At 35.1% G+C, this 15,785-nt stretch overlaps 1 protein-coding gene across 4 annotated transcripts in view; it reads left to right on the top strand.

Moving 5' to 3' along the window:
* Positions 1-15,785, top strand: part of ADGB (androglobin) — a 107,352-nt gene that overhangs the window by 67,489 nt on the left and 24,078 nt on the right. For 3 of the 4 annotated variants that reach the window (XM_033055513.2, XM_033055511.2, XM_042779122.1), the window contains exons 19-25: positions 382-549; positions 2,010-2,145; positions 7,394-7,582; positions 8,970-9,063; positions 10,573-10,707; positions 11,482-11,635; positions 15,278-15,465. In XM_033055513.2, the coding sequence (XP_032911404.1) occupies positions 382-549; positions 2,010-2,145; positions 7,394-7,582; positions 8,970-9,063; positions 10,573-10,707; positions 11,482-11,635; positions 15,278-15,465 (1,064 nt within the window). The remainder of the gene's footprint in view (positions 1-381; positions 550-2,009; positions 2,146-7,393; positions 7,583-8,969; positions 9,064-10,572; positions 10,708-11,481; positions 11,636-15,277; positions 15,466-15,785) is intronic. The other variant, XM_033055512.2, reaches the window with a different exon arrangement.

The following is a 15,785-nucleotide window of genomic DNA, read 5'->3' as shown; positions in this document are numbered from 1 at the left end:
TGTTCTTCTATAACAGAAGATGCTGAGCACTTCAGCTGACAGTCTTATTATTACTGCAGTAGAAAGTCTCTACATGGATCATGTTTTTGATTAAATTTCCTAGGATTAATGATATAGGAAAAATAAAACAATGAATAGGTATCTTATGGTGCCTGTTATTTATTTCACTGGCTAAAATCAGGGAGAATTTGATATGCTTTTGAATATTAGAGACATAATTGATTTTGCAGTTTATAATACTAAGAACAACTCCATGAATTCAGAAAGTTTTGTATTTCATCACAGAACAAAAGCTTGTATTCTGTCATTGCCCAGAAAGAAAACCAAAGAAAATCTTAAAGCAATTTTTCTAACAATGGTTGGTTTATTGTCTTTCCCCAGGAGAGTTCTCGATTTATAGAACAAGCTACAGCTATCCTGAAAGCTGTTGGAAACGTGATAAATAGTTTCAGCAGTAAAGATGAGCTTCCTAAAGCCTTGAAGGAATTGGAAGTAGCTCATTGTCCTCCTGGCCTCCATGATACTAAAACAAATCAAGAAAACGTCAAGGTGAGCAAACAGTTTTAATGAATGCATATCTAAAAGCTACAGAAGCTGGGTAACTGCTTATCATTGTCATTGTCCTCTTCAAAACAATGCCTGTGCACTTAATAAGGACCAGCTGCATGCTGTGAATGTGACGTTCATTATAGAGTGTGAACCCAAATTACATAACTTGCAACTGTATGGTAATCACCTTTTTTTAAGAAGAAAAATTTAAATGTGCACAGAGTAGCACGTTCTAAATTGAGTCTGGTTTTGTCCATCTAGTTCAGCATACTTTAGGTCAGAAAGCATGAACTGTTTTTGTATTACAACTCCATTTTGAGTTTGAAAGATACTACCTGAAATGCAGAAAAGTCTAATGAGTACTTTGTTTATTAATAAAGAAATTAATAAAGAAATTAATAAAGAAAGATTACAGGGGCACCGCTCATGCCAAGTCCACCAGAAAAAAAAAATTTATTTGAACTCGGGAATGGAATATACAAATTTTAAATGCCTATGCTTATGTGAAATATGTGCAAAACTTAGAGACCTTAAAAAAATTAATGTCATAAACACACATAACTCTTGATTTCTCCCCCCCTAAGAAGACCAATGAATTGATGAAAAAAGAATAAAAAGACAGAAATTAGATAAATAAAAGGCACTGAGCTGGCAGTCATTCAAGGATGAAAATATGGAATTATCTGTCTTTACTACAAACAGTGAGAAATTTTTCTGAATACAAGAAAGAATCTTCTGTATTATTTCTTTCCTAGTTTTTGCAAATTTAAAAATAAAAGATATGTTTAATAGTATTAAAATAATAAAATGTTTACGGAAAGCAGAAAAGTCTGAAATTAAGGGCAATTAAAGAGAAAAATCTTTTATTTTCCAATAAGTTATTACTATATTCTTCAACTCAGATAATAAAACAAGTTCTGTAAAACACACTCTAAAATTCCCATCTACAAGGAGTAGGGGAGAAAAAGACTGGATTTCTGCTCTTTAGAGAGTATCAATATGTCAAAGCATAAAAATAGAGCCAAATCTTCCCATGCTGTGGCACCTCCTAATCTTGAAAGCATTCCCATTTAGTTATCAGTCTCTGTTCTGAAACCTCGAGTCCAGAATTCCCATTGTCATGATAGCAATTATAATATGTTCTTCTGTCTTCTGGTATGAGGCTACCAACCCTCTGCACATAAGCCACAAGGATGCTTCTGAGTGAAAAACACATTGTAGAATATTTTCTTATTTTGTAAGACTGGTGTGAAACACCTCTCTACTGTTGTCTTGAAGCATTGTAATCCTACAGCTGGGGTTAATTTTCAGATACAGTATTTGTTAGAGGAAGTTAAACATTTCATTTATACAGGGTAAGAGAAGAGGGAAACAGTTTTTGAAACAATAATGAGAAGCAATATAAATCAGTCTTTATAAATGAATCATTCTTTGAATACTTTTCCTCTTTATGATTTCAGGTTTTCAATGATGCATTTTGGTATTTGATCGAATATGTATTAGACAAGAAGGATCTTTACAGATATAAATTTGCCTTCAGGTCCTTTACTTTGGATTTTAAAGACCATATTTCTGAGGACGACACTGTGTTTTCAGGTAATGTATTGATATTGCCAATCACTTCAAATATATCTGCCCATTCTTATTTTCCCTTTTCTGTTCTTGTTTCTTCTTGCTTACGTAGGCACAGTTAATTTTTAAGCCTAAGACTTTTGCTGTTGACAGGACATCTGAGGCTCATCTCAGAATAGAAATGATCCTTTTCTTTGTTCCAGAAAGTCTATTTACCCTTTGTTAATTTATAAAATTGCCCTTGGTCTTCTTTGAGTTGCATTTGTCAGTATTGACAAACATTAAAAAACATTCAGATTTTTTAACTCTTGCACTGCACCTCATCCCCTTTTTTCAAATTATCAGCTGAAAAGAGCTTAAATACCTACATTGCTCACAAAATGAGAGTCAAGAAAGACTCGAGTCAGTACCTTAATTGAAAGTTTTTTAGTCCTGGGTTGAAAGATTTTTTGTTTGGTTTTGGGGGGAGGGATATTTTAATTTTTGCTGTCTTGCTTTATTGCTTACTTGTTTTTTAAGCTTGTTATTTGGGAAATTACCGTGTTACTGGGCAAATTGGCTGGCTAGTCATATCTATGTGGTGTGGATCTGGCTACAGCAACATCTGTTTCTTCTCTAGCCTGTGGTAAGGGTGTGCTGTGTACCTAAATGTACTCGGAGAGGAGCCAAAGTATTTATTAGAAGCAGAGATAATTCTCTTCCCACTGTTTCTTTGTTTCATTTTTTTTATGCAAGCTGGAGTTTTATGCAGTTAGAATTAAGTTTGTCAGGCAACCAAAAATATGGCTCTTTTCCATTTCAGAACTTATTTTTCAGTCTCTGTAATTTTTTAATCTATTAGTGTTAGCATTTAGTTTACCAATAAAAGCCTTATGTATATGGTTTCATATCACAACAGAAAAATAATTTACCTGATTGGTGAGAAGAGACATGATCACCATTTGAAGGCTTTTTATGGGGACTACCTTTTTCTTTGTCTTCTGAACTTACAGAATAAAGTGTTTCCACTTGATCAAACAAAATGATACTAATTTCCTTTTGATGAGACAGTTTATTCTGGAAAAATAGTGTAAAAAACTAAATGAAAATGTACACAATATCATTACTGACACAATGTAATAATACTTTTGTCCTTTTAAGAAAACACATAATTGTATACTTGTACACTTGTTTCTCCTTACTGGGAACTTTCCTCTGAATCTCCTCTCTTTTGAAGGTTATTCTTCCTGTGAGACATCAGGTATTTTTCAAAGAATTGCATCCCATGAAAAGAGTATGTTACAAAGGTCAGCAAATTGACATTTATCACACAACTTAAAGTAAACAACACCTGCCACATTTTTTAAAATTGACTGTGCTACTGATTTCTGTATTCTAAAAAAACCCAAAAAATCTTAAACACTTGTCAGCATTAGAAGACATTTTTAAAATAGGTTTGAATAATTAGCACAGTTGACAGGTTGTAGCAAAGATCTCATATAAATTACTAAAATACAAAATCCACTGTGACAGAATATTTTTTAGGAGTTGGGCAGTGAATCAAAAAAGTGGAATAAATATACAGAGAAAGTAAGTTCTGTTCCAGTTTTGTTTCTTCCAGTGTCCAATATAACCTTTTAAATTATTTGCTTTTCTAGAATTAAATTACAAGAGATCCTTATTGAACCGGAAAACCAAAGGTTTCCCTTTGGTTTTATTGATATTGGACATTTTTTGACCTTTATTGACATTTTGCCCTGCTTAATAAAGGTTGCTTTGGAGTAAATGCATGCTTTTGTTCAGGTTCCATCCAGAACTCTAAAGAAATAAAGCATAAACCAAGTGAACTGTCAGGGGAAAAAGCAGTAGATAGCAGGAAAACTGCATTGTAGAAAGGCCTCGAAGGATTGTCATCTGCTGAATGCCCCGCCCCCACATTAGCACTGCTGCATTGTCGGATTAGTTGCTCAAATCTTGTCAAGACCTGAAGTTGTAACCCTTTGGAACCTAACAGACAGCAGTGTAAACTACCACAACTGATGAATGAAATATTTTTGTTGTCTGTGTCTGCAAGTATATCAGGTCAAATATGACCTTTTTTTGAAACAGCACCTCCATTTTATTTTGGCATATTCATTTTCCACTGTGTGCTGAATTAATATCTAGATTTACCAAGGGCAAGGATATTATGATGTACTGCAGTTAGTGATCATGTCTGCTAAGGTTTCTGAGAAACCATCCTGAAAATTATGTAGGCATATTTATTTGACTGTATCATCCATGCCCATGGAGTAATTAGTAGAAGAGCCACAATAAACAAGCGGATGACTGTGCCATGTGAACATATGGAAAGAAGATGGAAGTATCTAAAACTGAGTGCTTCACCATAGCATGGCTCTTCTGTTGTATTCTGAAAGGAGAGTGAATAAAGGAACCCTGCAGAACTTTGGGCAGTCATAAGGTACTGAACTTACAGAGGTATGTGATGCTTCCTGGGAAAGAAAGCATATCAGGATGCCTGCTCTCTGTTTCACATGTTCTTGGTTTACCTTGTCCTGGTTTCATTGGGCCCAGCAGTGAGACAGTAGAAGTCTGTGGCACTGATTTTCAGGAGTTTTAAACAATTGACAGTCATTTAGGCACATTTCAAGGGCTACATTTCTTTCTCATGGATAAATTCCACTTTGGAAGTGGAGTGTCCTTTGTGTGCAGTTCTCTTAAAACCTTCTGATCTGAAATTTTAGCTGGAAGTCAAGCTGTTCTCTATGAGCTTATCTCAACTGTGAAACTGTATTTGGGAAGTTTTGCCCAGTTCTTTTCCAGAGCAAGCTTCTCTTTCCTCCAGAAGCATAGGTTAAGATGATTGATTTATCGTGTCGTGTGATGGAAAAGAGAATTCTGAACATCCATTTCTTCTTGCACTTTGGATTTGAATTTGAGTTCCAGTAAGGGGTGATGGAATGTGTGTCACTATTTGATTGAATATGTAAAGTGCCTCTTGTGTACATGCAAAATACTGCTTTTTCAAAAAAAATCATTCCTACATTGCCTCCAGGAAAACTGCAGTGGTTTTATGGTGAACAGTATCTTGCTAGGCTGCTTTGAAAGCTTCAGTTTTATTATTAGCATGGTGTCTTCTGATTAACAGCTAAGGCATGTCAGAGATTTTTGACAAATCTGTTTTCAGTCATAATGTTAGATTTGAAATATCCAGTAGTTCAATATTGATGGATTTAAAGCATTCACTAGTTCAAGACTGATTGATTCAAAGCATTTCACAGTATACATTTCTCTGCTTATAAGAAAAAATATTAAGAAATGTTAAGTAAAAAAAAAAAGCTTTGAAAGATCAGAATATTTAATTTAGACCTCATTATTTTGCCTTAAATGTTGCAAAGGAAAATATTTTTGTTCTTATGACATTGAATTAAAAAATTAGAACAAAAAAGAACCTCCTTGGGAATTTATACTTTAGGAATAAATACTCGTAATTTTGGGGTTATTTCCTGATCTGCAGTAACTTTTGACAGTTTCTATAAATAGAATTGATTTCTGTGTGACAGCCCATATAATTTTTTTATATTTTAATTTTCAGAAACAGTTTAACATTTAACTAACTTACTGTATATCCATATATTCTTTATTCTCACAAATGAAATGTTTTATTTCTGGAGGTATAGGTATTTATTTCTAGTTATGGAGTCCATTTGACATCTTCAGTGGATGAAGTTTTCAGCTGGTTCACAGGGCAATGCCACACCAATACTTTTTGTATTTGCTTTTCTACATTATTGATTTCTGCTCCATGTTAGGATATTCTTACCTATTTCCCTTCCATGAAGACAATGATTAGTGGGGTCAGAACTCATCTTGCCACTGGGTTATTTAATTGTAAAATAGACAAGTTTGTAGATTGAACAAATTAATTTTGAAATGTGTTACAGTGATGAATGAATGGGAGAGCCAAAACCTTTCCAGAGCTGCACAGACAGGACACATCTTAGAACATGTTAAATTCCCGTTGGATATTACGAAAACATTTTTCACCATGAGGCTAGTCAAAAACTGGAAAAGAATGCCCACTTAAATTATGAGATCTCCTTGGTTACGGAAGTATTAAAAAATGGAGTGGACATTTATTCAAGAACAGAAGCAACCTATTCTGAATTCATCTGGCTTTGGATGTGGGATTGGACCGGATGACCGAGTGGTCCACTCAAATCTAGATTATTCTGTGATTGATTATATGCTTCTGTTTTGTAAAAGTGGTTGTTCCATTCATATTGTTGAGTTCTAATCTGGTTTGTACTGAAGTGGGCTTGTGTAATCTTCCAGTCCCCAAGTATTAAAGAAGCTTTCTAGGTTTGGAAATGTAATACTGATGAGAAATGATAGCTTGAGAACACAGCCAAATTTAGCAATATTGAGTAAAAGGGATTAGATTGAAATGTGGGATCTGGCTGATGAAAGCAGTATCTTAAGATAGTTTGTTTGCCTGAAATGCTGTCTATATTTTTCAAGCAGATTCCTGTTCTCCTTTTTGTTTGTTGGTACTTCCTTTTGCAGCACTATTTCCTTTATCATGCTTTCTTGATCCCTTTGTTCCATGTGTGTAACGTTCCAAACTATCCCCCCGGCACTGGAGTGTTGGTCTCCACCCTTTCCTCAGTACTGGTGCTGATGGCTCCCAGGAAGGTAATTTCTAGACAAGAATGCCTTCAAAGAGCTCACTGCTAACCTGGCAGAACCCACTAACTTCTGTTCCACTTCAAAACTCCTTGGTAACATAAAGTCAGTCAGAAAAATGAACTCTCCCTTTATCATAGATCTTACCCTTATCCTGTGTCTCCTTTTGTGAAAACTAAGTAAAAGGTTTTGAACCACACTGGTGTTGATATTATTACTGAATAGAATTATCAGATTGAGAGACAGAATTACTTAAATCTTGTGAAGCTCTTTTAAGCTGTGTACAGAGTCAGGCTCTAGTGTATCAAATCCTTTTAGTTCATGTTTGGAAGAATATTTTGAAATTACAGCAGGAGATGTAATTTCAAAAAATGTTCTTCAACAACTTTCCATTTCCAGAAGAGAAAAAATAAATTATTTGATGTTTGTAATTAGCAAAGTTGCTGACATTTGGACTTTGTGTAATTATAGGGCATATTTTCTCCAACTTATGATTAAAAAAAAATTTCAAGAGTGATATTTTCATTATAGAAGTTTTATGCTTGAAATCATTCTATGCTGTTTTGTGTTTGTTGTTTATTTGTTTTCCTTTTAAAATTCGTTACAGGCAGCTACAGGACTTCCAGCTTTGTTGATGTTACTAATTCTTCCGTTCCTTCAGAGTGCAGTGAGGAGAAATCCCCTAGTAGTTGGGAGAATCGAACTCCCACATCTGAAGAAGAAGCAGCAGCTCTCAAAATTCAAACCATCTGGAGAGGGACCTATATTAGGAAAATACTGAAGAGCAGAGAACCAGGTGTGTCATTTAAAAACGCCTTTCAATAACATTTCATAATTAATCATATTTAAATCTCTGTAAAGAGTTTTTACTAATTAATATCTAGGTAAAATTAACTAAAGCTAATGAATTAGAACTTGTAGTTTTATTATATGCACTTAACCACTTAGCACATATGATACAAAAAAGTATCTGAAAGATACAGCCCCCTAGATTTGCATAGATACTAAAACAGCATTTACATTTACATTAATGTAGATTTAGGTTGGAGCTGGGCTAAATGTTAGGGGTTTTTTCTGGAAATGTTAAGGAAATCATACAAGAACCTAAGCATCAAAATGAGCAGTCAGTGGAACACACACAGCTTCGAAGTCTGATGCTGTCCTCCAAAGATCCTGTACTGATACTATCCTTCATTCTTGTGCATAGAGATAGAGAAATCTTGCATAGCGGTTCAGGACTTGTAGCACATTTCATAGCATAGAACTATTCAGCAGTTCTATTATCTCAGCTGTGTCGAAGTGCAGTGTCTGCAGTCCAGGGAGAAAGAAAAATAACAACTGCAAAATTCTGAGTAAAGTTGTAAGGATTGGAATTAAATATAGACCTTGTACTTAGGTTGTTAGTTTGTAATTTCAGAAAGACCAGATGAGAAAAGATTTTGCTATAATCTTTAAGTACCCACACCAGGAAGGGAATTTGATGGTTAACAGTATCTTTAGGCCAATACCCAAAGGGTTAACAAGACGATCTTTAGTTTGAGATTCCAAGTTTGTGCCTTGAATCCAGACACATTTGAGTTAGAAAAAGTGACTTATTTTAAAAACAATAAGGTATTTATTGGAATAAACCAACATTTATATTGTACTACTGAAAACTTTAAAATCAGTCTAGTCTTCATCTGTATTCCATGTATAGAAGCAGACACACTGAGATTACAACACATCCGTTATGTGAGTTATCCAGCGTGGATGGGATGAATTACCCATTGGAGCTGCCCAATTCTTTTCCTGTTAGCTACACAGGTAGTTTAGGTACTTCCCTACCCATTCCTGGTATCTGCAGAGGAAAGTTGCTGGGAGTTAAATAGCCTATTCTCTAAGGACAGATTACCACATGTCACCACAACATGTTACAGTGAAAAAACTGTAAATTGGAGAAAATATTGATCACATCATTTTTTGCAATTGTAGGAGTGCTGAAAAGTACAAAGATGATGATAAATGGAATATGCTCTGTCAAAAGAAAAAACAGTTTTCAGCTCAGTGAGACTTCTGTAAAACTCCAAATAAATAAGGCAATTTACTTGTGCAAGTGGCATTTTTCAAAAGTATTTGGCAGGTGTAAATTTAGAACAATAGCAAAATTGGGTGTTATATTTTCTAACTTATTTTATTATCTCTAGGTACTAAAGAAAACACTGATGTTGAAGAAACTTTGAAAAACCTGTGGACTATGATTGAGTTAAATTTTGAAGAGTATGCTGTAATGTTGCTAAGGTAATCATGCAATAAATCAAATTATTTTATGGCACAGTTGTCACAAACTGTTTTTTTCACAAAATAAATACGGAAGAGCATTAGTAATGTCAAAATTACAAAACCCTGGTGGAAAGGATGAAATATTTTTACTAGATATATTTGCTGTGCTTTATTCTGGTACCCTATATGAGTACAATCTAATTTTTCGATATGATACAGATTTTTTCAGCTTGAGCTAAAATATTACCTTTTGCATGTATTTAATTATTTAGTATTTGGTAGGCTGCTCCCTAAGTATAGATCTGATACTGATTCCTTAGTTAAGCAGTTCTCCAGTTGATTTAAAGAAACTTTTTGATTTGTGCTATCTGTTAAACATTCATGGTTAACAGTAGAAAGCAGATAGCTTCACTAATTAATTATACCCAGTTTATTATCTCACCAGGGCAATTTTTTGTTGTACTTGCTTGAAGGAAAGTAGATGTATTTCTAGGTAGTAGAAATGTAGTAGGTGTATTTCTACACTTTCCCTGATATTTTATTACAGCTTTTGGAAATATGGCTATTCTAATTTCAACAGTGTTCATGAAGTCCTTTGCAAGCCTCTTTGGAGATTACATATTTCCATTAAGTTCTCCAAAAATCTCTCTGCAAATGTTCACACAACTGATCTAGCAGTAAATCAGTTATTCCAGGGATAAGGAGTGAAAACTGGCAATAATTTCTGCCTGTGGATATAAATCCTCACTCCTTATAACCAGCAATTTGAGCAACACTAACACCAGGTATAATTTTATTTCACCTTTTAGTGTTTCTAGTCTTGTAAAACCCACGTACATTGACGGGATCAGGACTTTGCCACCACAGTCTTGTTCCAAATATTAGCCATCTAATTTAGATTTGCAGCATTTCTATATCAGCAAAGATTACATGTGGTTTTCAGTCTGCCTTCAGACTTATAAAACTTATGGGGTTCATAGGCATTGTCCCGAGGGATACATTTGAGTGTTAAAATCATGCTAATGTACTAACAGCTGACAGAATTTCATTTAATATAACAATCTAGCACCTTGGCCAATAAGTTTTGCTTTTATTCCTTTGCTGTTCCAAAAAGTTCTAAAACTAAATAAAAGGATTTTAATCTCCTAATAATTCCACAGCCTTCAGATGATAATTTAATATAAAGAAAGTGAAGTTATGCTAACTGATATTTATTTAAAAAAACAGAGGTAAAGTTTTGTAGAAGCCATACCACCTTGGGATATTAGAAGCAGCTGTAATCACAGATAGACTGATAGATAGAAATATGTATGTAATTTTCCATGAGGTCTGAAAGAACTGATCCCTCCATTATTTCTTTTTTAGTTTAAGAATGAACAACTACTACAGAAACATTAGTAACACATTTTATGTTGTTGTATTACATTCATGCACAAAGTAGTGTTCTTCATGATCAGCATAAGTCAGTATATGTATATATGCCATCCTGATTAGATTGAAGTCTTTATCTTGTTTCCTGCTTACCAGAGAAATGTTTAAAAGAAACCATAATTCAGCTGAAAAGTTTCCTTGTTACGAAGATGAATGGTGCAAGATGTATTTCACTGACTATGCAGTAACATATGCTGATCAACCACCAAATGCATGGTTTCTGGTTTTCAGGTGAGTTTCACAGAGCCCTATACAACTCTTATGAGGAAGCAGTATTGATACATTAACCTGCTTTAGAACTTACTTCTTATCTGTCTGTTTTCATTAAATTCTGACATGTACTTGTTCTGGCTTTGGCTAGAATAGGGTTCATTTTCTTCTTCTTCATTTTCTTCCTAGTAGCTGGTAGAGTGCTTTGGATTTAAGGGGATAAAAACATTGATGATATTGATGTTTTGGTTGTTGAGTGCTTACCCCAAGTCAAGGACTTTTCAGTGTCTCATGCTCTGCCAGCAAGGAGGTGCACAAAAATCTGTGAGGAAGCATAGCCAGGACAGCTGCCCTGAAGTGGCCAAAGGGATGTTCCATACCAGAGAATGTCATGTTCAGTATATAAATTGGGGGAAGATTACCTGGAAGGGGGACTGATCACTGCACAGGAACAGGCTGGGCATTAGTCATTTGGTGGCAACCAATTTTACTGAGCATCATTTGTGTCTCCTGGGTTCTGTTACTCTCTCTCCCTCTCCTCATCATTAAAAATATTAATATTATTATAATATTTATTAGTATATTTTGTTTCTATTCTTAAACTGCTCTTAACACACAACATTTATATTTTCTTTCAAATTCTTTCCCTCAGGTGGGTTGAGTGTGCGGAATGAGAGAGCAGCTGCCTTGTACTTAATTGCTGGCAGGGGTTAAAACATGGCAATTTTTTTTTTGCATTGTGTTGCACATATCCTTTTATTTGGGAAAATAATTTTGATATAATTTTTTTTTTAGAGAAATATTTATAGTCCCAGAAGACATGCTTGTAATGACAAAGGTGTTTACCACTATCCCTTCCTGTAGACTTCATGTTCTCGATAATGACACACAGGAGGAAATGCCACTTGCGGTTTTCAAAGTGGCATCTTATGTTTATCCCAAAAATCAGGTAAATGCAAGAAATTGCTGTGAAAAATAAAATTTAAAAAATAATTAAAATGCCCAAATTTTGTGGAGATTTTTAGCTGTGTCATAGTGTTCTACTTAAAAGCACACCCTTATTTAGTAGCAACTTGAACAGAGACCATCACTGATCTGCTTCTGTGCTGAATATTTATTAGTAAACTTTTGATTATTCTCTCCTCTGTACTCTTTCCAGCTGCTGATGGTTTGGGCTTTTTTCCTGTTTATCAAGCATAACGCTGAGCATAGTAAACTTTGTACCCATGTTTAACTTGTGTCCATAAAAAGTTTGAATAAGGAATGATAAGGGTATGTCTTTTCTTCCCACGGATACAGCACAGTAGCCTCAGTGATTCTGTTGATTACAATGAAAATGGCCCTTTACATTGGATTCCTGCTCTTCCCTATTGAAGAAGTCCCCCCTTAAAGCCACATTTTTGTTATTGTTTGCTCAACTAATGGTCTATATTTTTTAATATTAAATGTGGTTAATGGCAGAAAAGAGTGATTTTAGAGTGTTTAAACAGAATTGTGGAGGTATGATGTATATTTCTACTTGTTCTTATTGCATTTCTCAATCACTGAACTCTTGAGTTCTTTAGTAAGAATATAGCCTTATGCTCTACAATTTAGCTTGTTTCTTCCTATTTCCAAATAGTTGATTATTGTTTCAGAGGACCTGCACAAGTTTTTGAAAGCTCTATTGATATTTCGATGAGACATTTTGCAATTAGTAAACACAGAAGACAATGGTATTATTTTAATCTGTTAATTTTTTTTGTGACAGTATTTTTTAAAAATAGTCAACAATGTAGTACATAAAGGAAGAAATTATGAACTCTTAAATGGCAGTATTATTACCAAAAATTAATTAAAAAAAAAAATGCACCTACCAGTTCTGCTTCCAAACTATGACTCAGCAATTTACAACAGAGATAAAAAAGAGTCCTGTCAACAGATACTGTTATTCTGCTGCAGAGACACTCCTGGAACACATTAAAGTTCCTTTCAGAATGATTGACAATGAAGATAAAATCTGCACACTAACAATGAAGTCTGTCTTCTTTTTGCAGTCATTCTAGCCTAGATGGAAATTGGCTACTTGTTTAGCATTATTTGGATTTTTTTGGGTTGCATTAAATTTTCTTTTTTTAGTGGTTTTTCTACTGCTGGATACTGGATTTGGTTTAGTTCTTGGGGTTTTTTTAATTCCACTCTCTTTATTATTCACAAGTCTTTTCAACAGATTGTAAAAAAGGATAAACACTCAAGCTTCAGTTGACCTACTTAGATAAGAGTTTAAGAAATCATCGCTACCACCATATTTAGTCTAGAAAATAGAAGTCTATTTGAGCAAGTTACAGTAATTTCACGACCATAAAGTGCACCGGACTATAAGGTGTGCCTCCGGGAGTCAGCAAATTTCACAACTTTGTACATTATATAAGGCGCATCGGACTATAAGGTGCACTCTTTTTGAGTAGCGAGGATCGGCCCCAGCTCCCCCTGCGCGGTTGCTGGCTGAGGCCCCGCCTCAACCCGGCAGCCATGGACCCCCGGACCTGCCTGTATGCGGTGGGGCTGGGCTATGCCTGCCGCTGCTCGGCCCTGCCTCCCCGAGGCCGGGGAATGTCTACCACCGCTCAGCCCTGCCTCCCCGGGGCCGGATCATGCCTACCAGGGTGCCGCGGGCCCCTGGGCCCACCTGTACCCAGCAGCCACAGGGCTCCGGGCCCGCCTGCACCCAGCAGCCGCGGCCCCACGGCCCTGCCTCCATCCAGCAGCTGCAGCCCTGTGGCACCGGCTCCCCCATGGCTCGTGGCTCACACTTCCAGGTTGGCAAATTTCCGAACTTTTGCTCATATATAAGGCGCACCAGACTATAAGGTGCGCTTCCGGGTTCGGGTGAAAATTTTAGTCAAAAGGGTGCACCTTATAGTCCAGTTATTTCTCTTGTCTAGTCATAGAAAGACATAAGGGATTCATCTCACTTTGCCATAAACTCAATTTGGGTAGTATATTAGAAAATAATCCTTTCTGATTCTAGAAACAGTGAATTGTAACAAGATATCCAAGTAAGTAGTGAAACCTCTTGAAGGTTTTTTTTTAAGAAAGAGACATAAATTTAATGGGGTTGTTGACATCTATTTTCTTATTTCTCAGTCATGACTTGATCTTCCTACCAGACACAAAATTCAGTTATTGTGCTTTCTAGTTGCTCATAGTAGTCAGAAAGTGCTCACTTAAACAAACTTCTGATCCTAAGTCTAAATTTCCTGAATATTTTTAGTGAAAAATTAAGATTGTATAAGATTATCTTTATAGATAGTTGTACACACAAGAGAAATTGTTCTTCTCATGCATCCTGTGTTGTTGGAAAGGAGTTGAATATCTGGCTAAATCCTTCTCCATTTCCAGGTGTACTTGAAAAGAACAGATGGGCCTGTAAATCTGTGCTTAACTAGGTGTTTAAATAAGTGAGTTCTTCTGAATAGTTACTCTGAGCGATTGCTATAACTTTGTGGGGATTAAAGGTCATAAAATGCCTTACTGCTACAATTACACAAATTGGAATAATGAATAATTTATTTTACTTTCATTCTAAATATGCAGTACTCCTGGAGTTGCAGCCCTGAATTGCTGGATAATCCTGAAATCACAACCCTATTTATTGTAAGGATTTTTCAGCAAAACTGGAATTTTGCTGCCAAATGCTGATTTCTTAAAATGAAATTTAGAAGAGGACTGGAAGAAATAAAGCCTTTCAAAGAATTTTCATTTGGACTATTTCCTGGGTGGAACATGAAATTTTAATATTTGAAATAGGGAGATAGTAGATCTAGTTACACTAAATGAAGAACAGACTTAAATCTGAGTTTCCCTGCAACATTACAAGTGGCCATTTCACTCCTTACATCTCTTTTTGCTGTCCCTGCCTTTCAAGTAATCACATTCATATTACCTTCATTTTCACAAATAGAAGTTAATCAAAGTTTGAAACTTTTAATGTTATATCCTGGCTCCTCATATTCCTATTCTCAGGATTCAGAAAGAGCACCTAAATCTGTATCAGCTTTATTAATTTTATGTGGCATTTTTAATTATTTTTAACTTGAATTTTCTAATACTAGAAATATTTTTTTCTTAAATTAATGTCTTCATAAAAAGAAGATTAATATCTTGTAATTTCATGCTGTATCTGCAGTGGCATTATTAAATTAGGGCAAATGTAATTTAACCTCAGGTTTGAAGACTGAAGAAACCTCATCTCTAAATTTCCATGGAGCAAACTCATCCATCCCTCCTTTCACACTGACTAAGCATGAAGGAGGATTTTAAATCATCAAATAATATGGTTAGAAAGTGACTTAAGGACTTTAGTTGTAACTACCCCTAAAAACACCTGTCAGCATTCTGTTAGATGTTTTTGCCAAATATAAATTGCGAAAAAAAGAGTTGCTCCATAACTTAGAATAAGCTGGAGTTATAAGAATATTGCTGATGAAGGACATGTTATTATATTATATATTAATAAGTGTAATGAACAAAAAGCGTGTTGCATGTAGTCACAGAGTGCCTGTTGAGTAGTGTTATTGCCATGTAATAATTACTTGTTTTCCCCTGTCAGAAAGGATACACTTTTGTGGCTGAGGCGCACACTGGTGACCAACCTGTGCCAGGTGGGAAATGGAAACTCCGCTTCATCAGCTCCCATAGTGCCCTTCCATTTCTCTCTCGTGAGGCTGTAAACAATAGCTATTCTACCCAACAATTTAAGGAACATTACATACCCAACGATGAGTTCCTACTGTTTAGGTAAATATTGAGAAAATAATTAATAAATTTTGGCTTTTATATTAACCATCCCTAACCAGAAATGTGTGTTCCTTTCCTCTTTCTTTGAATGGGAGAATGTTGATGCAAATATCTGAATTTTATGGACTATCAAATTAACATTTGATTGGTGAAAGTGTTTTTTATGAATATTGCTGCTATTTAATGAAGAACAGGTGTGAAGTACACAGACTATATCTTTAAAATCAAAATTCCGTATTTTGCATTTCTATAAGCATTTCTATTATCCATAGGCCAATTACTGAAATTCCGTAGTACTTTTGGGAAATAAACATGTATTA

The sequence above is a fragment of the Catharus ustulatus genome, chromosome 3, assembly GCF_009819885.2.
Source record: "Catharus ustulatus isolate bCatUst1 chromosome 3, bCatUst1.pri.v2, whole genome shotgun sequence".
In the NCBI taxonomy this organism is placed as follows: Eukaryota; Metazoa; Chordata; class Aves; order Passeriformes; family Turdidae; genus Catharus; species Catharus ustulatus.
The sequence above is the reverse complement of the archived record's forward strand: the minus strand, read 5'-3'. Positions and strand labels throughout refer to the sequence as shown.